Source organism: Natrix helvetica, assembly GCF_964273705.1.
Source record: "Natrix helvetica genome assembly, chromosome: 5".
Taxonomy (NCBI): domain Eukaryota; kingdom Metazoa; phylum Chordata; class Lepidosauria; order Squamata; family Natricidae; genus Natrix; species Natrix helvetica.
Window position 1 is genome coordinate 76,586,467 of NC_138551.1, and position 23,977 is coordinate 76,610,443.

General features: G+C 40.7%; 1 protein-coding gene across 2 annotated transcripts in view; it reads right to left on the reverse strand.

Moving 5' to 3' along the window:
* The window catches only part of MYOF (myoferlin), a 116,988-nt gene that overhangs the window by 89,027 nt on the left and 3,984 nt on the right, over positions 1-23,977 (reverse strand). For both annotated transcript variants that reach the window (XM_081953910.1, XM_081953909.1), the window contains exons 2-5: positions 18,883-18,938; positions 13,778-13,869; positions 1,610-1,718; positions 210-300 (exon numbers count right to left, since the gene is read on the reverse strand). In XM_081953910.1, coding sequence (XP_081810036.1) covers positions 210-300; positions 1,610-1,718; positions 13,778-13,869; positions 18,883-18,938 — 348 coding nt within the window. The remainder of the gene's footprint in view (positions 1-209; positions 301-1,609; positions 1,719-13,777; positions 13,870-18,882; positions 18,939-23,977) is intronic.

Consider the following 23,977-nt stretch of genomic DNA (forward strand, 5'->3'; position numbering starts at 1 on the left):
TGAGTTCAGCTGCAGTAGAAATCTCAAGTTATTTAAAAGCAAGGGTCCTTGATGCTTTCTGAGCCTGGTTGTTATCCACAGATCAAGAGAGAGAAAAAGTGGAAAGCTCCTCCATATAATACTAAAATGCAGGCAATTAATATCTTGGGACAACTTATTGCTTATCTTTGCTTAAGGAAGGAGGAGTGGGAATAGTGGTTGTAGCATACCTTCAGTGGTCTCTGGGTTAGTTCCCCCTGGGTCATTTGGATTTGGAGGTCCAGCTGGTGGCTCATAGCCTACCACCAAATCAATTGTTGCCTAAATGAAAAGGAAAAAAAAACACCTTACAAATGGTGCAATGGATGAATTCAAGAAGGTTCTACGGACCTGCAGGTCGCCTATGTTGCTTATATAAAATATTCTCTTAATTTCGTGAAGCTATTCAGTGTAGTCTTCAATTTACAACCATTTGTTCAAAGTTACAATGGTGCTGATAAAAGTGATTTACAATCGGTTCTTCCATTTAGCCATGGTGGCACAGTGGTTAGAATGCAGTACTGCAGGCCAACTCTCTGCTCATTGCCTGGAGTTCAATTCTGACCGGCTCAAGGTTGACTCAGCCTTCCACCTTTCCAAGGTTGGTAAAATGGAGACCCAGATTGTTGGGGGCAATGTGCTGACCCTGTAAGGCGCATAGAGAGGGCTGTAAAAGCACTGTGAAGTGGTATGTAAGGTTTAAGGTTTAAGGTTTATTTGGATTTATATGCCGCCCTTCTCCAAAGGACTCAGGGCGGCGTACAACATTAAAAACACACATCACAAAAGTTAAAAAAAGATTAAACCCAATTCCAAAAAGACCAAACCGATTTTTTTTTTTAAAAAAAGAAACAGTAAATTTAAAATAAATTAACATTAACATTAACAGGCCAGGCCGGCTTGCTGGAAAAGCCAACTTTGTAAGTCTAAGTGCTATTGCTATTATGACTGTTGCAGCATTCCCATGGTCACGTGATCAGAATTTGGGTGCTTGGCAACTGGCATATATTTATGAGGGTTGCAATGTAGCAGGATCACCATTTGGGACCTTCCCATTCAACACGGGACCACAAAAACCAATGAGGGAAGCCAGATTCAATTACCAACCTCATGATTCACTTAACAACTGTGGCAAAAAAGGTTGTAAAACCAGACATGACTTACTTAGCAATGGAAATTCTAGTCCCCTTGTGGTCGTAAGCCGAGGACTACCCATATGAGCAAATTTGGGCTCATCAATTCTTTGGATCCTTAGCATTAATATTATGGATTTAGTATTTAAATGCATTGCATTTTAGACAAATGTGGGGTGCATTTCAGAAGGATGCTACTACAGTATGGTAGTTGAAGCAGTATATTAGAATAACTAAAAGTCGATGTATAGATCTTTTGCCTTTTTAACATGTATATTTTTGTTTTGTTAGTCCCTTTAACGAAAATACATTCATTCATAAAGTGTTCATCTTGCCAGTTCTGATCTGTCCCTCTCAGCCATCTTTGGTTGCAGCTGCGGATTTATCTTTCCGAGAAGTTCCCCGTGTTTTTGAAACATTTCATCCAGCTAAATAATACAAATAAAGAGGGCACTTACTCCAATTTCCAGTCCCTTTTCATTTAGTAGGGGAATGAGCTTGTATGGAAGAGATCTACTTTGCGTGCCAACCAGTTCCTTGAGTGCTACTGATGCCGTGCCAATTAGCCTGTAAGGAAAGAGGGAAATCTGTTATCAGGAGGGGACTTATGATATTATAAGAAAAACAATGCTTTCTTTTGAGAAGTTGCCAACTTAGGCGTGAGATTTTGGAAATCACTGCTGATCACGAATATGCTCAGGTTTGCTATATTATTCAAGGCTGTCAAATACCACAACGGCCATGGGCTAAAAACTAAAACTGAAAACTGAACTATTCCAAAAACTAAAATATTCTGGTAATTTCCAAATCTCTTGGATTATAACTCTCATCTCCTAAACCATTATGAGCAATACCTCTGATGACTGAAGCTGGTAGGCTTTGTAGATCAATGTATCTGGAAGATACTTTAGTGTTTTTCAACCGTGGCAACTTTAAGATGTATGGACTTGAACTTCCAGAATTCCCTAGCCAGCTAATTAGTTGGAGAATGCTGGGAGTTGACGTCCACACATCTTAAAGCTGTCAAGATTGAAAAACGCTGCTTTAAATGGCAAAAGATCTACATACTGCAGTAATATTAGCACTGAAATTTTAGGCTTCAGATTAATCCTGTATCCATCCACAGCAGGGGTGGGTTCCTGCCAGTTCTAACCTCTTCTATAGAAGAGGTACTACAAATCTACAGTGCCGTTTAGAACCGGTTCCAGCTCCCTCCCTCCGCCCGTCCGCACATCATCAAGATGAAGAGCAAGAGGAGGAATTCTGGGAGTTGAAGTCCACAAGTCTTAAAGCTGTCAAGTTTGAACACCTCTGTGGTTTTTTTTCCTAAAGGGTTAGCGGTACAAGGGTCTTGTAACTTGACAGTTTTAAGACTTGCGTGCTTCAAATGCCAGAGTTTCTGAGCCAACATTTTGGTTGCTAAGCGAGAGTGTTGTTAAATGAGTTTCACCACATTTTACAAGTTGGCCACGCCTACCCAGTCACATGACTGCCAAGCCACTCCCACCCAGCCACATGGTTGGCAAGCCACTCCCACCCAGCCACATGGCCAGCAAGCCACTCCCACAAAGCAGGCCACACCTACAGAAGAGGTTCTAAAGAAAATTGAAACCCACCACTGATCCACAGACAAAACGTCTAGCCAAAGGGGGACTGTGTTGCATCAGAATAGCGGAGTTGGAAGGGACCTTGGAGGTCTTCTCGTCCAATCCCTTGCTCAAGCAGGAAACCCTATACCATTTCAGGCAAATATATCATTTCAGACAAATAGCCTCCTGGCTAATCATTTGCCATTCTAACCAGTGGTGGGTTTCAATTTATTTTACTACCAGTTCGCTCATGCACCTGCACGCAATGCTTCTGCTCATGCGCAGAAGCATCCGGTTGGGTGGGCAGAGCCTCCCGCTGCTGTGCCACTACCGGTTCACCCGATCCAGGGCAAACCAGCAGAAACCCACCTCTGATTCTAACTAACCAGCACATGTATGTTTGTAGCATGATCCAAATCCTCTTTTGTTGCATTCCTCTGGATGCCTCTGAGCCCTGTTACAAGATGTTATCTGTTTAGAAGAAGTTCATGAACGGGTGGTAGTCCTTGACTTACAATTGTTTAGTGACTGTTCGAAGCTACAATAGCACTGAAAAAGCTACTTATGGTCGCTTTTCACACTTACAAACCGTCACAACATCCCCATGGTCAAGTGATCAAAATTCAGATGCTTGCACCTGGCTCTTACAGGTAGTCCTCGACTTACAACATACTTTTTCACACTTATGACTGTTGCAGCATCCCCATGGTCATATGACTTACATTCAGACGTGTGACAGCTGACTCACATTTATGACGGGTACAGTGCCCTAGAGTCAAGTGATCCCCTTTTGTGACCTTCTGACAAGCAAAGTCAGTGGGGAAACCAAATTCACTTAACAACCGTGTTACTAATTTAACAAGTGCAGTGATTCATTTAACAAAGGTGTCAAGACATAAAATGAGGCAAAACTCACTTAACAAATTTCTCCCTTAACAACATAAATTTGAAGCTCAATTGTGGTCATAAGTTGAGGACTACCTGTATTTATGCTGGTTCCAATGTCCCGGGGTCATGTGATCACCTTTTGTGAATTTCTGACAAGCAGAATCAGATTCATTTAACAACTGTCTTACTAACTTAACAACGGCTGTGATTCATTTAACAACTGTGGCACAAAAGGTTGCAAAATGGAGCAAAACTGACTTAACTGCCTTGCTTAGCCACAGAAATGTTGGGCTTAGTTGTGGTGGTAAGTCGAGGACTGCCTATATTTAGCCAAGTCATTGGAGAAAATATTCAGATTTCAAAAGGGAACTTTCTCTGTATTCATATAGAAGTCCAAGGAGAATGAGTCCAAAGTGTCTTTCAAAAAATATTCTACCTTCCTTACATGAGAAAATCAAGTATTTGGTGTACAGGCCAGCCATTTCCTCTCCAACAAATGCTGAATAAATAATTAGAAATGATGGGGGAAGTCATATATTGAGAGTTGCATCAGTAGTGGATTCCTTAAATATTAAATATTTGGCTCTCCTATATCACCCAACCACACTATCCATCCATTGCCAAATGTGAGTTCATAGCAAGTTCTCAGTCGCATCCTGCCATCATACCCAAAAGAGATTTGTTCTCCATTTTCTTTGGAGAATGCGGAGAAAAATTTTCTTGGCAACCTGTATTATTATTCAAAATAATTATGGTGATTGGCTCTGTCATTTTCTACAGTTCAGCAACTGATATAATAGTTAACAAAGATGTGATCTGAAGTGATTGACAAGGACCTTACAATATGAGCTTTGTTTTTTGTTTGGGTGTTATTTACCTAAATCATAATTTATATTTAGAATAAGAATGTGAACTCAGCCAATGTGGCTTTGCCAATACTTGATTAATAAAACCATGGTTTCCATTCACTATATATATAGAAAATGACTTAGGTAGCTTTAATTTACAATAACTATGACCTGTTTATGCTTCTACCCACATTGTATATATACATATTCCATATTAGAGAAATTAGGAAAATTAGAGAAATTGAGGAAATCTTAATAACTCCCGGTAAATAGCTATAAAATCCAATTTTGTATATTAAATGCTCACGGAAGTTCTCAAATACTGCTGTATTGTTTATTAAATATAGTATAGTAAATATTAAATTAATTTCATGCTCAATCTGGCTGCAAAACTCATTTTATGCAGAAACAGAAGGCCTACTTTGAAAAAAAAAAATCAAAGCCAGGCTGATTAGGAGTTTATGTATACATTTGTACTTATGAAATATAAGGGTGTGGTTGCTGAAACTGTCAAATGAGACAATGTTCTTATAGTATTTATTCCGAACATTTCCTTTCTGAAGAAAGTGTAACAGAAGTAATGTAATAGCATTTCCTTTTTTCCCTCTTTTCTTTCACTCTTAAGCAAAATGACTGTAGAAGGGACGACTTCAAACCACTTCAAGTAAACTGGTATTAATTATAAATGGGGAAAAAAAGTTTTCATTCTCCACAATATTCATTTGAGGCACAGAATGCAAGAAATACTCAATTGAAAATGTTTTAGATTGTCCATTTGTTTTGACACCAGGATAGTGCATCATGCTAAGCTTTGATTTCTTTAACTATGATTTATTTTCTTCACCTTGATAATTTTAAGATTGGTATAGTTTAATTCCTGGAGTTCCCCAGCCAGCATGTTGGACAACAGTTGAACCTCACCCATCTTAATTACCAAGGTTAGGAAACATTGATTTATTTAAATACATTGCAATAGATTGGATTTGCAATAGTACATACATTAAGCCAAAAGAGGTGACTTACACATCACAAAAGCTAAGATTATTGTGTTCAGCACACTGAACTAAAATTAAGGAAACCATATTGTGAGTGTTGCGTAATGTGTGAACCTAGCTAGTATACATAATTGCTATGGTAATGGGAACAAAGCCAATAGAAGTTTTCTCAGACCACAGATTTACACTGCCCTGACTCACTCACGGCATACCAAGAAAAGAATTGGAGGTGAGTCTTTAATAAGAAGTACTTTTGTCTAAAAAAGTACAAGATGTCTCTTATCATTCTGAGTCATACCCTTTAATTTCTGCAGAATTTCCATTTGGGAAGCAAACTGAGTCTCCTACCAGTCTGTTCATGGTATAACTTGGTGTTTTCTATCAAGTCACATCCCGTGATGGTGTGTCCATTATATTGTTATTTCAGCAGGGAGAAGGTGACACTTGGCATGAAGTATTCAATGGTGCCACTTACAAGTATAGTGTTTAAAAAGCAGATCTTGTACTCTTTCAAAATAGTTTGCAATCCATGTAAATAAGATCACAAGAGATTTAACCAGTGCTCTAAAAATGGCCAGTTGGTATTATGCAGGATTCTGCAGAAAGCAACTATTCCAATAGAATATCTGCAGCTCAGGGTTGAAAAGTGGAGTTTCTGGTGGTCTCTGAGCTTGCTGATATTTTATTATCCAACTAGATAACATCTTCACTGCAGGGGTCTGGAATCCATCCTCATCTCCATAATCAGACAGAAAGACAGTTGTCCAATCTTTCTTGCAACAATGACAGTTGCTTTAATTCTGATTAATCATACTCTGTATCCTGCCTAGAATTGCAAAATACAAAATAACAGAGTTGGAAGGGACTTTGGAGATCTCCCATGCAGGAAACCCTATACTATTCCAGACAAATGCCTGTCCAATTTCTTCTTAAAAACCTCCAGAGTTGGAGTACCCACAACCTCTGAAGGCAAACCTTACAATTATTATGGAGTCAATATAAGAATAAAAATGCATGTAACGAGAGCTGTACAATAGCGACAGAACTTATCTGCAAATCTAGGTTCTAAAGTCTGTTTTTAAAAAATGAAACATTGGGCAGCTGCTACTTCCCTTCTATTTCCAATGCCAAACCATTTAGCGTCTGTGGGGAAAAAGGGGGACATTTATTTCTCTTCCTACCTATGAAATAAGATCCCTTTATATAAACTTTGGTTTGATTTATTTCCTTAGCACGACAATGCACAGTATTCTAAAATACACAGTAGCAGCACATAATTTTCCAGAGTTATATTTCTTAAATATTTTAAATATTTTTTTAAAAAAGCTTGAATAAATTCAGAGCCATCGAAGAAAAAGTCAGCATATAACAGAAAACAGATGTCTTTACTGTTCTGTTTTCCTTACAAGGGAAAATCCAGCTATGCAATTAGTCATGTGGACTGGTGGTTCTGCTCATATTGTGGTTACTTTATACCATCAACCTAGGATTGTTGACACTACTTTTCCAAACGATGTAAACCTTAGTAATAACAATTTAAATTGGGTTTGATCTTAAGGTAGGGTAAGGCTTCTACAAGTTAAAGCAAGTTAACTTGCATAAAATGTAATCCTACGGAAAACAGGAAAAAGAGGCAGCATTTTTCTCAGCTTTATATGGCAACACAGACATGCCAGAACAATGAATAGTTTGCTGGCAATGCAGAGCTGCAAGGAAACAGTTACCAAACTTGAGAGCAAACTCAAAACACTAAAAAAAACCTGGAAAAAACAGAAATGAAAGTCCATTTTCTCTTTCTGTGAAAGGAATCTCTTCCAGTTTAATCAACATTTGGCTACTAACAAAAATTCAGTGCCCTACTATGTCCTACATTGCACTGTTTGCATTCAGTGCACAATATTCACTTTAAAGTTATCCTGTGCAATGTTTTCTATGCAAAGCCCATTAAAGGTTTTCTACTTACGGTGGCCAGAAGTAAAACAAGCCCAAAAGTGATAAGCAAAAGGAATTTCAGCAGGTATATCCTGCTTATCATCTGGCCATCCCACTTAAAAGTCATTCAAACAGGCAAAAGATATATTTAGGGTATTTTTTTAGTAAATTATGCCTAGAGATAACAAGTATGATGGGGACCTTCCTTGACAGAGGAAAGGAGAACTTTCCTATTGTTTTTTTTTCACTAAAAGGAACTTCATTCTGATTAAAACTACCATATCCATGCTGCTATTTAGATATTTGGTTGTCTAGTTGTTAAAATTATCAGGCGCTTCTTTTTAGGCTGCTAAAAGAAAATATTGTACATAGATGTTCGAGAGAAGAGTTATGCTATGTAATTTATAAACTTAGGGTACAAATTCAGTCACAATACTGGTGTATATCCTTAATAGATAGGTGATTTAATAATAGTTTCCACTTGTACCTCTCCTGCATTTATTTTAAAAAAAGAAGCAATGCACAAAGGGCCATCTATCTGAAAGCGTGATTAGTCAGAACATAACTAAAAGGTGATTCAGGCTGCAATTCTAAACCACCGTCACTATGAATAAGCTCTTTTTAATCCCCAAAAGGTCTTGCATATTATCTGAGAACAAGCTGTCTAAGTATTGTTGAACTTCAGTAGAGCATGGGCTTTTATAAGATTATGTGGGATGAGGGGGAAAAAAGGAAATACTTCTGAAGAATACTTCTGCTTCTTCCCAGTACGCTAAAGCAAATATAAGAATAAAAAGAATCAATAAATAAGATTGAGAAGTAGTCTTCCATACCAGGGGTGGGTTGATGCCGGCATTATTGCCGGTTCAGTGTATGCAAAAATTTAGCACTGAAATACGTCTGCGCATGCGCGAAACATTGAAAAGTGAAATAAATAAATAAATTTGTGCAAGGAACATTGTCATGCGCAGAACTGAAAATCAAGAGGGTGCTGCCATAGGAGAACCAGTTTGGGGGCGTGGCAGGCCTGGGTCGCTGCCGGTTCCAGCGACCCAGGCTGCCAAACCACTACCGGTTTGGCCAAATCAGTCTGAACTGGTAGGAACCCACCACTGTTCCATACCTAATTACTGGGAAAGAACAACATAAAATGACTACCATATTCTTGCTGGCTTTTGGGTTGTATGGAAGTAACTGATTCAGCACTGTTGGAAGATGACAGATTTGATGCATAGGCATAGGCCCGAGTACAGGGGTGTCCAAACTTGGGAACTTTAAGACTTGTGGACTTCAACTCCCAGAATTCCCCAGCCAGCATGGCTGGCTGGGGAATTCTGGGAGTTGAAGTCCACAAGTCTTAAAGTTCCCAAGTTTGGACACCCCTGCCCTAGTAGGATATCCAGTTCTGGTTTCATACTATATATCAGGTATATAGCCACAGGAAATGTATTCCTAGTTATTCAGTGTTGCTGGCTATAAAGTTGCTCCCTCACTATCAGATACAATATTTATTCAATTATTGTACATACCAGTTATTTATTTATTATCTGAATGAAACTGGATCTGTTCTACCATACAGCAGGCCAGTTATGTTAACTGCTTTTAACTCTCAAGCAACCGGGCACATTAACTCTTTGAGAAGAGTCAGAAACACTGGTGGTAACTGATAAATGTTATGCCAGCTATTACTCTGCTTGTTACAACAGCTGAACATACTGGTGAAAAAGTTTATTCCCATTTTTTTGAAAATATTCATTTACTCCTAGAATCATAGGAACAGCCAGCATGCGTCTTTCCCACCTCTGATCGGTTGGCAATCCTTGTTATAACTATTGCTCCTTAAAATGGCTCTGTTCTCAAGAGGTTTTGTTTATTCATTCATTATTTGCACTGGGCATGAAAGCCAACTCCCCAGCCATAAAGAACAGAGCCAATATTTGTAATGATCAGCACTGGACTATTATTCCAAATGCAAATAAAAACACTGCTGATACCAGAAAACATATCACAAGCTTACTCAGAAACACAGTTCGAGATAAAAACCAGAACCACCTGAAATCGTAGTTTGGATGCTAGACTAAGCCTGTTTGGGAGTTCAGATAAGAATATATCTTTCTTGGGATCTCAGGAACATTCCTCTATATTTTACTCAGTGAAAGTATTTCAAAACAGCATATGCCCCAGGCTTCCATTACATTAAAGAACATTCTGCGTGTGGCCTCCAAAATGTATTTTTGCAGCTTCTGATTTTAAATTGTCAAAAAAAAAAATTGGAGCTACCAAAACTAGCCTGCAACACTCAGACCACCAACAGAAAACAGCAAACTGTTATAGAAAAACTACACCTTGCTTTGCAGCCCAGATAAGGTAGCATTAAGTAAAGCTGTAGCAGAACTAAAGGTAATAATGTGTACCATGGATCCTAACCAAAATTGGGAACTTCCACATAAGTGTTTTATATCACTTTAGCTTTAACTCTGAAACTGATGCATCTCATTAGGTTTGTTTGAAACTACAGCTAGTTTGTATACCTTCCGGATGTTCTATTTACTTTCTGGTGATAATTCTTGTTTCATCTTTGCTCCTAGCTCCTGGGTTCAAGTAAGCTATTTACTCACACACCCTCTTTTCAGCATCTTGCTGCTGCAGCTTGTTCTTTAAGTATGCATTGCTCAGAATGTATTTCCTCATAATTAATCCTCCCTCTTCATTTCTGCTCTTGCAGCACCAGGCAACTCACGATCACACCTACTTGGGAAACCGCTTGTTGGAAAGTTATCAAAACCAACGGGGTACCATTTCAGCTTCAACTCTCAGATATTTTTAAATGGAAGATTGCCAGGAAACCTTTGGAAGATGTAAATTGGACACCTGTGACTTTCCACAGGTTGGTTTGGTTTGTGATGTTGCAGATAGATTAGGTCCACATTTCTGGGCACTCCAATATACCTTTCCTTAGAATCAGATCTGAAGCACTCCACAGCACTACTGTTAAACACTGTAGGAAGTTATCACCCAGCCCTCTCCCAGAAAAATGAAATATCCTAGGAAATATTGATAAGGCAGAATATTATATTTTCCTGGATGTGAAAAAGGGAGAAACACATTTTAAACACAAAGTAAATTCCTGCAGCTTCCTGCCCATCCCCACTTTGTCAATGGGCCATTAAGAAGGCCAAGCTACTCCACTTTACATAATAAAGAGTTCTCCTCTTCAACTCCAGAGTGATGGGATTAAGGCAGGATAATAAGCCTTTACTCAACTGACCACATGGCATCTAAACTCAATCAAACCTGGATTCAAAACTCACCCTAGAGGGTTGCCCTTGCACGGGCCCATGGGAGTCTGGCAACCAATCAGAATACATTTCTTACACAGGAACAGGAAACAGATAGGCGGGGCAGAACAGATTATAAAAAGCCCTGCAAGGCTCTTCTCTGCCCTTCTCTTCTCTTCTCTTCTCTGCCCTTCTCTTCTTCTCCACCAACATTGAAGCATGTGATCACCTTTTCTGTTCAGGACTCAAGCCATGCGGTCCTGTCCACCATTAAAACCATCTTTCCAAGCAGCCTCCATGTCTCCAGTGTCTTTTTCCCCACTTGGAGCTGAACCCAGAAGGACATTTCTTCCAACAACACCTAAATTTATTTACTTTTATCTTGTGACTGACTTCCCCTTATTTCTACCCTAAAAACCTCTTATTTTTATTAGCAAACCACCAGATGAACATACACAAATGTACCTATTGAAAAATGGGAGGGAGTGGGAAACACCAAGGGGTTGTTGTTGTTTTTGAAACGGGGAAGAGAAATTTTGTTATTGTAAAACTGGTGGTATTCCAGGGACAGAAGACTGGTTAACATTTGTGTACCCTCCCACTGCTTTGCTGGATATGCTGAGGAACAAAGGTGACCATGGACTGGAATTGTATTTGGAAGTTGGCAGAAGTGAATGTGATTGTTGGTCAATTTCAAACTCTCTTGTGAAAGCCTGGAAGGTGGTGATGGAAATGCTGTTAGACTGGAACTTTATTTAAGGAAGTCAAAGGAACGTCCTCTTTTTTCTTCTCCCCTTCCATTAGATTATCACAAATGCTTCTTCAAAAAGACCTCCTTGAACAATATGGAATGAAGCTTTAGGGATGGGAGGAGCAGAGAAGAAAATCTTAATTCATTAAGCCATTAATGAGTTTATTAATTCATTTCATCCTGTCTCTTAGGCTGAAATTATCATCTTTTAAATCTGTATATAACCTCCTACACTCTGCTGTTCTTACTGTAGATGTTCTAAGCCAGGGGTGTCCAAACTTGGCAACTTTAAGACTTGTGGACTTCAACTCCCAGAATTCCCCAGCCAGCAGAGCTGGCTGGGGAATTCTGGGAGTTGAAGTCCACAAGTCTTAAAGTTGCCAAGTTTGGACACCCCTGTTCTAAGCAGACATATGTAGGACACTACTGACTCTAGTAGCAAACTATTTAAATACTTTAAACATATTCAATTAGTGATCTTCACCTCTGACCTTAGATGTTACATTTTATTAACTATATAGGCAGCCTCTTTTTCATTCAGAACAAAAGGTATTTTATAACTTAGTTCCACAACAAAAAAAACTTAAATAAAACTTGCTTATAACATGCCATAGAGGAAGTCACCATAAGAAAAATGGAAAATTGCTTGCAGGAAATGGTTCCTTAAATAAACATTAGACTGTTAACTTTGAGCAAAATCTTTACATATGAATCACAATATAAATTTTGCAAGATGTTGAGTTAGACTTCTAAGTTCTTAGAGTTCTAAGATAGAATCTCTGTCGTTCTAAGATAGAATCTCTGTCTAAGTTCCAGAATACAAACACGAAATCCAATTGCCCTCCACAAAGTGATTCTGGGATATGGGAATAAAAATCACATTCTTGCATATATTTGTGAAACTGCCAATAGCACCACATGCCTGCCAGCACCCTTCCCCATTTGTCCACCCGAAGAAATCTCAGTTCGCTCCATCTGTGATGCTTAGGTTTCTTGGATCTCACTGACATTTCTACACAAGACATATGCCTTGCTCTATTTTAAGTAGAAACCTGACAATTCTTGATTTAAATCAGTTATAAACAATCTCATTAGACAATTCTCTTTACTTGTTAAACCAAAACAGAGAATTTAAAACCAGCATTCTAAAAATCAAATCAACCATTTGGTGATGGCAATATGAGAAATACTTTATAATATGTCTGCAGTGCTAACACAAATATTACTAAAGACATTTTTCAGAGCATAGCAGTTTCTCCTCTTCTGGTTCTTTTTGGCAATACTCTTCTAAGCCAAATGTATACTGTATGAGCCTGGTGGTGCAGTGGTTACAATGCAATATTGCAGTCTAACTCACAGTCTGGAGTTCAATCCTGATCGGCTCAAGGTTGACTCAACCTTCCAGATAGAAAGCTATCTGTCTCATCTCTTATACAAAGCTAGAATTAATAATTCAGAAATATTGATTGGTAGACATCACTGAATGATAGTAACTAGGACCAAAGTTTCCATTAAGTGGCGCAGTCATAAAATGTGTTGTCACCTGACTTATCAACAGCAAACCCACAGTCCTCACTGCACAGTAATTAAGCGAGGATCATAGGTTATTAAGTGAGAACCTCACATAACTGTAACTTGCAAACTTCCTGCTAGCTTGCAACTAGCAAAGTTATGGGGAAGCCAGCAGGAAGTTACAAGTCGCTAGGGACGCTCGCTAGCAGACCACATGGATGAGTTCTATGGAGTGCAGTTGGATGATGTGGATGCTGCATTGCTGGGCAAGTGCTCGTGGGCAAGTACTTTGGAGGTCAGGAAGGCACACAGGCGGTGGCTGCAGACCAGTGTGCATCTGCCTGGAGTGGGCACTCCACAGGATGGGATGGCACACAGAAAGTTGGTGGGAGTGGCAGTAGCTTAGAGGAGTGATTTGTAAGCTTCTCTGCTGGCTTTCACATTGATTTTGCTGATGGGAAAGTGGCAGAGAAGGTTGCAAATGGTGAACACAAGACCATAGGACTCATAGAAAACATTATAAGTGCAAAGCTAATTGCCAAGCGCCCAAATTACAATTACAGGGCTGGGGGAGGGGTCGATGGCTGGAACTTTGAGGACTGGCCATAAGTACAACTCATTCAGACCAATTGTAACTGAATGGTCTCTGAACACTGTTAACACAGGAATAGCTTTACTTTAATCATAAAGCAAAAAACCACACAATAGCATATCTGATTATTTAAACTTTACGAAATAAATAAACGGCGTTGCAAAAGTAATACACTGAGCTTAAAATCATGAAATGTTTGTTGAGAAATAAATTCACAAAAAGTTTCAATAAAATAACCTACTTGTTCTGCCCTATGGTTTCAAAATCTTTCACAATTATCTGCAGGGATGATGAAATATCCAGTGGTGATCCTTTCAAATCAAATTCAAGAATCTGTGTGAAAAGAATTACAATAATCATTAACACTGATTTAACCCAGAGCTGAACATATACAAGTAGGAAATGAAAATATTTCAGGAATAAGTATTTTACATATACATATACATATACATATACATATACATATACATATACATATACATATACATATACATATACGGCTTTTGTATATACATATAAGGCTTTTGATAAGGTAGACCATAACCTACTACTAGATAAAGTAGAAGAATGGGGGTTACACAGCATCACCACCAGATGGATTCGTAACTGGCTGACCAACCGCACTCAGCGTGTAGTTCTGAATGGAACTGCATCTGCATGGAGGGAAGTATGCAGTGGAGTACCCCAAGGCTCTGTTTTAGGCCCAGTACTCTTCAACATCTTCATCAATGATTTGGATGAGGGAATAAATGGGGAACTCATCAAATTTGCAGATGACACCAAGCTGGCAGGAATAGCCAACACTCCAGAAGATAGGCTTAAGATACAGAAGGATCTTGACAAACTTGAACATTGGGCACTATCTAATAAAATGAAATTTAATGGTGAAAAGAGTAAGGTTCTACATTTAGGCAACAAAAACGGAATGCACAGGTACAGTATAGGTGATACCTTGCTCAGTAGTAGTAACTGTGAAAGGGATCTTGGAGTCCTAGTGGACAACCATTTAAATATGAGCCAGCAGTGTGCAGCAGCTGCCAAAAAAGCCAACACAGTCCTAGGCTGCATCAACAGAGGGATAGAACCAAGAGCACGTGAAGTGTTAATACCACTTTATAATGCCTTGGTAAGGCCGCACTTGGAATACTGCATTCAGTTCTGGTCGCCACGATGTAAAAAAGATGTGGAGACTCTAGAAAGAGTGCAGAGAAGAGCAACAAAGATGATTAGGGGACTGGAGACTAAAACATATGAAGAACGGTTGCAGGAACTGGGTATGTTTAGCTTAAGAGAAAGAAGGACTAGGGGAGACATGATAGCAGTGTTCCAATATCTCAGAGGTTGCCACAAAGAAGAGGGAGTCAAACTATTCTCCAAGGCACCTGAGGGTAGAACAAGAAGCAATGGGTGGAAACTAATCAAGGAGAGAAGCAACTTAGAACTGAGGGGAAATTTCCTGACAGTTAGAACAATTAATCAGTGGAACAGCTTGCCTCCAGAAGTTGTGAATGCCCCAACACTGGAAGTCTTTAAGAAGATGTTGGATAGCCATTTGTCTGAAACGGTATAGGGTTTCCTGCCTAGGCAGGGGGTTGGACTAGAAGACCTCCAAGGTCCCTTCTAACTCTACTATTGTATTGTATTGTATTGTATTGTATTGTATTGTATTGTATTGTATTGTATTGTATTGTATTGTATTGTATTGTATTGTATTGTATATACATATACATATACATATACATATACATTATATACATATACATATACATATACATATACATATACATATACATATACATATATATATATATATATATATATATATATATATATATATATATATATATATATATAATGTATATTAAACTCAGTTATCACGTGAGGATGATTTTTTAAGATTTGTTGTGCTATGATGCAAATATCATATCTTAGATGTAACTCAGTTTACAGCTACAACATCTCTTAATAATATTAACAAATGTTAATATTATTAGCCAGCAAACCACCATGCATCCTGTGACTGTCTCAAATAATGAAAACCCCAGACAAAAAATTGCCTGCCCAGACAAAAGATTTAGAGGTGCACACATACACAATATTTACACATTTCAAAGGTTGTGAATGACTCCAAATAATTATTGGTTTGTTTGTTTGATTCCCAGAAATTGCAACTGTGGTGCTGATGCAAATGTAGAAATAGTAATTTCTATAGAAATGGAAATGTTGCCTATCTAAGCATTTCAAAATATTCAAGTGCTCTGGTATGATTAGACTGGGATTAACATTTATCAAAAGCAGAGGCCTGAAAAGGATATCCATAAATAAATCACAAGGAACAAGAGGGAAGATATTAACCCAGACTGTTCCTTTATTTTAACTATTTGTTTAGGAGGATAAAAAATAACCTTGAATTTAGACTGCTCAATTTTAATACTAACCCTTTCCTTATTAATAAAAATTAAACTTAACTCCTGGTCAATGCAGTCGTTCTGAGAAAAATATAAGAGTTCTCCGGTCTGTTGGGTATTTTTTTTTCCTGCTTAGCCTACAGTCTAGGAGTTACCTGGTGATTTCCCACCCAAATCATAACTTCCAAATCTAATGCATTTTTGGATTGACTGTGCAAATTTCTTTTGCTTTCCACAATTCAGATTATAGGTGGGGAGGTTGACAATCACTGGAATTAGGAGAGGGAGACTTTATCTCCCATGGGTAAAAAAAACCTCCTCAGAAATAGGTATCTCCTCCCTCCATTGGTATCATTGGAGGCTTCCAGCTCATCAGTGTTGGCTACCTGGAACTTCTCAGTCTTAGAACAAGGCCTCCATGTGATCTTGGTCAAGACATGAAGAATGGTCAAATTCTTAACAATTAATATTAATCGAAAGGATTTAGAAGCTACTGAATGATATAATAGTAAACCTAATTATACCAGAAGGTGATAGATAACCTGTTGTAATTAAGTGCTCTGTGTAGGTTTCAGAAATCTATCACGCAGTTTGTGTCCAAAATATCTGTCTGCCTTTCGCAGAGTTTATTTGGCTTTTATAAAGTTTTTACAAGCAAAGTACAGAGCAACAACACATTGCTATAACAGGTTCACTCCCCCAAATCTTCCCTAGAGAATCAAGAATACTATTCAGGCCAAGGTTACCTCATGCCTTTGCTCTGGTGAATTAATGAGCTAAAGATAACAGACTGTGCATCACCTTTCCTTTATTCCTGCATTTGGTTTTGCTAATTAGGTGAGCTTGTAGGCTTCCAAGATAAACAGCTACTGAGACCATGGTAGTTTCTACGCATGTCTTTACGTAAGCCTTACCTCTCATTCCCACAGCTCTGCTTAACATTTTGGAGAGAACAGAGCTGACAATCAGAAAAGGGTGGGAATATATTTTGTGCTTTGGAATGGAGGGTTTGGGGGTTTTCTTTATAGCTGGTATAGGGAGGTAGCCCTCAACTTATGACCATAACAGAGCCTTCCCATCATAGGATATGATAAGTTGCGGCAGCTGTAAAATGGGTCACCCATGTAACCAACTCAATCTTATGAATTTTTTTGTGGCAGTCATTAAGCAAACCAGTGGTTCACTGTGGGTTGATTTTACTGACAATTGGGAGCAAATGCTGGTTTTCAGCAAAAACGTGTAAAATGTTCACATGGGACTCTACAAGTATATATATATACACATGTCACATGTCCATGAGTGGCAATCAGAACTTTGGAATTTTGGATCAAAAGTACCCTGGTAGGTCCATCAAACTGTTGATAAGCGACTGGTCATAAGTTGATGGCTACTGTTAGATTGGGTAATGGATAGGCACACACAGGCTTAACGGTAACAACAGCTCTTTATTATAACACAACAAGTAAGAACAATCCAGCGAAGGTTGAGTCTGACAGCAGCCCTTTTATAGGGAGCTGTCAGACCCTTCGACCAATAGGATTAAACCTCTGTTCCCACCAGAACAGAGGACCTTGGTGGAAACCACTGTAGTTGGTATGAGTATCTAACAGCTACCTATAGTTATTTCAAACCTTACTCCACAATTTAATATGCTTCTTTCTAAAAGTGGCTGTTCCTTTTCACTAATCATAGTCAATAGGACCTTCCAGAACCATCAAAAAAGGCCCTTAAGAGCCACATGTTGCAACCCATGGTTTTGTATTTATCAGAGTATCCCAAAAGCTGTCACTGTCACCATCCCCAAGTAAACAATGGCCAGAAGACTCCAAAACACTACTATGTGATTTGACATGCCCCAGGAAGTCCTTAAGTCTGAAAAATAATTAACTCCTCAAATATGGTCACTGACTGTAAAAAGACTGCCTCCACGAGCATCCACCAGAAGATTGCAAAGGATGGTGTGCTTAATGAGGGCTTGTGCAAATGCAGTAAATTACATCAAACATTGGGATGTAAATATATAACGGTGGTATTTGCATAATCATCTCATTGCACACAGGCCAGTGGTGGGTTTCAAAATGTTTTAGAACCTCTTCTGTAGGTGAGGCCTGCTTTGTGGGAGTGGCTTGCCAGCCATGTGACTGGGTGGAAGTGGCTTGCTGGCCATGTGACCGGATGGGAGTGGCTTGCCAGCCATGTGACTGAGTGGGCATGGCCAACTTGTAAAATGTGGTGAAACTCACTTAACAACACTCTTGCTTAGCAACCAAAATGTTGGCTCAGGAACTCTGGTATTGAAGCGTGCAAGTCTTAAAGCTGTCAAGTTACAAGACCTTTGCACCCCTAACCTTTTAGGAAAAAACCCCCCAGGGCAGGGGTGGGGAACTGTGGCTCTTTTGCGACTTGTGGACTTCAACTCCCAGAATTCCTGAGGCAGCTATGTTGGTTCTGGAATTCTGGGAGTTGAAGTCCACAAGTCGCAAAAGAGCCACAGTTCCCCACCCCTGCCCCAGGGTGTTCAAACTTGACAGCTTTAAGACTTGTGGACTTCAACTCCCAGAATTCCTCCTCTCGCTCTTTATCTTGATGAGGTGAGGACGGGCGGGGGGAGGGGGAGCTGGAACCGGTTCTAAACGGCACTGTAGATTTGTGGAACCTCTTCTATAGAAGAGGCTAGAACTGGCAGGAACCCACCCCTGTCACAGGCCATCATTTTGGCAGTCTATGGTCTGCCGCAGAGTCTGCTAGCTACTAATTACCACCTTAGCAGGACAGGAAGAAATTTTACTTCTGAACAGAGCAGAAAACATACAACACGTGTGTTTCTTGCTGTCTTCTTGTTTGCAACAGTCAAAGTCATGACACAGGGCACGTGACAGAATCCTATTACACACATTGTGCTTTTTCCTACATTATAGGGACAGAAAGATCAGGTTACCTCGTTCCAAACAGGGTTGAGTTCACTATCAATTTTCTTTGTTTTCTTTTTCTCATCTGGAAATAAACAATGATATGTGTTACTAGTATGGAAAAATAGTTTTTAAAACTCCATTACAATTTTTTAAAAAACCATGGCTATGATAATAACTCATTGGTAGAGTACATCTTTACTATGTGGACCTAGGTAGACCTATAACATTTCCAAATGCTTCCTTTTTTTTTTTTTTTTGCAACACTATCCAAGAGCTGCTGTAAAATATATAACATGTCTTCAGCTGTGACATTTTTACAGCAATGGCTCTCAAACATATTGGTCTCAGAACACTTCTACAGTTCTAAAAATGATTGAAGATTCAATTCAATTTCAATTCAATTTATTAGTGCTTATAGACCGCCCCCTCTCCCGAAAGGGACTCGGGGCGGTGTACAGTCCATGTCAAAGAACAAAATTAAAACAATTAAAATTACTACATGGAGAATATATATATACAAATATAAAATGAATGGATGGATAAGAGGAGGATAAAAGATGTGCAGGACTGTAATTGCTAATAAATAATTAAAATAAACAGACATTAAGATCCCAATACCCAATAAAATTAAGACTATAGAATAATACCCTTAAAAACCAGTAAAATATAAATGCCAGGAGATAGGCGTTGAAATTATGCCAGGCCAGCCAGTCGAAACAGGTGAGTCTTTAGTTTCTGCCGGAAGGAGCGGAAGTCGGTGGTGGTTCTAATGTCGGGGGGGAGGTCGTTCCAGAGGGTTGGGCCCATCACAGAGAAGGCCCTACCCCTTGGCGTCGCCCGCTGGCATTGCCTAGCGGATGGCACCAGGAGAAGCCCCTCTCTGTGAGAGCGGATTGGCCGCTGGGATGTATGTGGGAGGACGCGATCCCTCAGGTAACTGGGCCCTATGCCATGGAGCGCTTTAAAGATGGTGGTCAAAACCTTGAAACGCACCCGAAAGACCACAGGCAGCCAGTGCAGCTCACGCAGGAGCGGTGTCACATGGGAGTACCTGGTACTCCCCATGACCGCCCGCACGGCTGCGTTCTGGACTAGCTGCAATCTTCGGGCGCGTCCCAAGGGAAGCCCCATGTAGAGAGCGTTACAGTAGTCCAGGCGAGACGTCACCAGTGCATGAGTGACCGTGCGTAGGGCATCCCGGTCCAGGAGGGGGCGCAATTGGCGCACCAGGCGAACCTGGTGGAACGCCCCCCTTGCCACGGCTGCCACATGATCATCCATTGACAGCCGGGCATCTAGGAGGACGCCCAAATTGCGCGCCCGTTCCACAGGGGGCAGCTGCTCGCCCCCTATGGCCAGCGTTGGAATTAGCTGACTGAACCGAGGTGCCGGTAGCCACAGCCACTCAGTCTTGGAGGGGTTGAGTTTGAGTCTGTTGTCCCCCATCCAGACCCCGACGGCTTCCAAACACCGGGACATCACTTCGACAGCCTCACTGGGGTGGTTTGGGGTTGAAACGTAAGCTGAGTATCATCAGCGTAGAAGTGGTACTCAACCCCAAAACCACGGATGATCTCACCCAGCGGCTTCACATATGTGTTGAACAGGAGAGGCGAGAGGACCGACCCCTGTGGCACCCCACAAGTGAGTGACCTCAGGGTCGACCTCTGCCCCCCCGTCAACACACATTGCGACCGGTCAGAGAGGTAGGAGCCGAACCACCGTAAAACGGTGCCTCCGACTCCCATCCCCTCCAGCCGGCGCAATAGGATACCATGGTCGATGGTATCAAAAGCCGCTGAGAGATCTAATAGGACCAGGATAGAGGAGCAACCTCTATCTCTGGCCCTCCAGAGATCATCAACCAGCGTGACCAAGGCTGTCTCTGTGCTGTGTCCGGGTCGGAAGCCGGACTGGCGTGGGTCTAGATATTCGGATTTGTCAAGGTGTCGCGGAAATTGCTGCGCCACCACATTCTCAACAACCTTCGCTAAAAAAGGAAGGTTGGAGACTGGACGATAATTAGCCAGCTCCATTGGGTCCAGTGAAGGCCTCTTGAGTAAGGGCCTCACCACCGCCTCTTTCAAGGCAGTTGGTAAGGATCCCTCACCCAATGAAGCGTTCACCAGACCCAGAAGCCAGCCTCGTGTCACCTCCCAGGATGCCAGTACCAGCCAGGAGGGACACGGGTCCATTAAACATGTGGTGGGCCGCAGCTGTCCACGCAACCTGTCCAAATCCTCGGGGGCAACAGAGTCAAACTCCTCCCAGAGTGGTCTTACAAGACTCACTGTTGACGGCTCGTCCAGGCCACTGGAGGGGGCCCATCCGCTCCGGATCTGAGCAACTTTGTCCTGCAGATATTCCCCAAACTCCTCTGCTCTACCCTGCAAGGGCGCCACCCGCGCCCCCTGTGATAGGAGGGAGCAGGTCACCCTAAACAGGGCGGCAGGGCGGTTATCCGCGGATGCAATAAGAGCGGCACAATGTCTATGTTTGGCCGCTCTCAATGCCACAAGGTAGGTCCGCAAATAGGATCTTACCTGTGTTCGATCAGACTCGGAGCGTGAGGACCTCCACCTGCTCTCTAGACGTCTCCTATGGCGCTTCATCGCCCTCAGCTCCTCGGTGTACCAAGAGGCTCTGGCGGATCGCTGTCGCAGGAGAGGTCGCAAAGGCGCAACCCGGTCCAAGGCCCCAGCCACCGCCATATTCCAGGCGGCCACTAGGTCCTCCGACCGAGCGCGGGTCAGGGCTACAGGTAGCGGCCCAAGCTCCGTCTGGAACCTCTCCGGTTCCATCAGGTGCTTGGGGCGGTACCAGCTTGGACGAGCTGGCTCCGCCTCCTCGCGGTGAGGGGTAGCGACAGGGAAGTCGAGCCGGAGACATGAGTGATCTGACCATGACAGGGGAGTGATAACTAGGTCCCCTATTCCCAGATCACTCGTCCACTGTTCAGATACAAAAACAAGGTCCAGTGTGTGACCACCCTCGTGTGTGGGGCCCTGAATTAGTTGGGTCAGGCCCATGGCTGTCATGGAAGCCATGAACTCCCGAGCCACCTCAGATGCTGCTCCCGTCGACGGCAGGTTGAAGTCCCCCATGACCATAAGCCTGGGGATCTCAACCGCCGTCTCTGAGATCAGCTCGAGGAGCTCGGGCAGGGCCGCTGATGTATAGTGAGGAGCCAAGTATACAATCAGCAGGCCCAACTGCCTCCCTGGGCCCCATTTAACACCTAGGGACTCACAACCGGGTATCTGAGGAACAGTGAACTCTCTCGGTTCTAGACTCTCCCGAATAACTACCGCCACCCCGCCACACACAAAGGGGAGCTGGGGGGGAGAATGTTCCCAATATTTTCCAGAACGCGAAGGTGAAGATCCCAAAGAACTTTGGTTTATGAGGGTTATTGATATTTACTATAAGAAATTAAAATTGAGAAGTTTTAAAATATTTTTTTGACTTAGCAGACCTTATGTGGACAGAAAAGTATATCAGCAGATATTCTTTTTCCTGCTGATGATCTTTATCCTATCTCTAATACTCTTTTTTGTGTCATGGCAATCACCTCTCATCTAAGATAGTTGATTTTTAAAGTGTGGCCTGAGGCAGAATGGGACAATTCACTGCGGCCAACTGGCCATAGCCAACTCATCACAGCTAATTCGCCACAGGTCAACTCACCATGGCTAACTTGGTGCAGGACAATTCAACAATTCAATTATTTAAAATAATTAAAATGTTATTTTAATTTTTGTAATTCACATTTCATTTTCTCCCTCCTTTGGCATCTTTTCTTTAATGATTCTATTCTACTATTTCCTTGATATTAGTGTAACTCTTGTCCCACAGCGAGTTGGCCATGGTGAGATGGTCACAGCAAGTTGGCTGCAGCAGATTGGCCATGGCAAGGATAAATCTCCATATAAGGTTCAGAAGATTATCCCTTGAGCCATGTGATTCTAACTGTATTAATTTTGGACTAGATCAATGCTTCTCAAACTCAACAACTCTAATATGGACTTCAGCTTTCAGAATTTCCCAGTCACTCGTGCTTAAAAGTTAATCTTTATCTTAAAATTGCTGAGATTGAGAAACATTGGACTAAATCATTATTAATATATTTTAGTTGTGGTAAATAGAAGGATATTCTGATCATTTCAAAGATGGACATTTAACCTCAATAGTTTCATTGAATAAATATAGGTAAAAACTGCACAGAAAATCAGCACTTTTTAAATCAAATCCATACTTTCAATCTATAGAATCTCTAACAGAAATAAGAAAAAGTCAAAATACAGTAATTTTATTCCAAATAAGCCAGCTATTATAGCATGCGTTGCACTAAAACTCTTTTAAAAAGTAATGGAAGGATTTAATAGTGATTTTTTTAAAAGGATGCTTCAGATATATATTTTCCTTCTGTTCCAAATATGGCTAAATCTGCATAGCTTCGATGAAATTCAATTACAGAATATACTACTTCTGCTAGATGTGTGGGAGGAGCAGAAAATTTGGTCCTTGTTTAGTCAGTGTGGTGTGGAATGTGTGATTCATATTCCTGTAATAAAACTGTGACAGGAATTAACATTTTTTTAAAAAAGGAGTGTGTTAGATATTAGCTCAGGCTAGCTAGACCACAAAAGATTTGCAAGTCCCGCTGAACAATATCAGCTGTAATGTTATATTTAAGCTAAAAACCTGTTATAATCCCATGCAATTTTGCAATTATTTAATGTTCGCACTGTTACAATTGAATTGGGCCCAACATTTCCCACAACTGATACTTTGACATCTCAAAGTATGAGCTTTATCACATATTTTTTGAAGAGAAGTGTGAAATGTAAGTTAAATTTACACGTATTGTATATTTACCTAAGAGTAAGCCTTACTGAGGTAAAGACTGAACATATGAGGTCTCATCAAACACTGTGAGCTCCACTATAATCCACTATAATCTTCACTTATTTTGTTTTAGTGAAATTCTTTAAGCACATTAGTTAATCAGCAATAAACCATACCAATGTATCCATTGCAGTTGTATTGAAGATGGTAGTGTTGTAATGTTAAGACAGTTTTTACGTAAGAGGGAAAATGGAGAACAGCAGAGAACCGAAC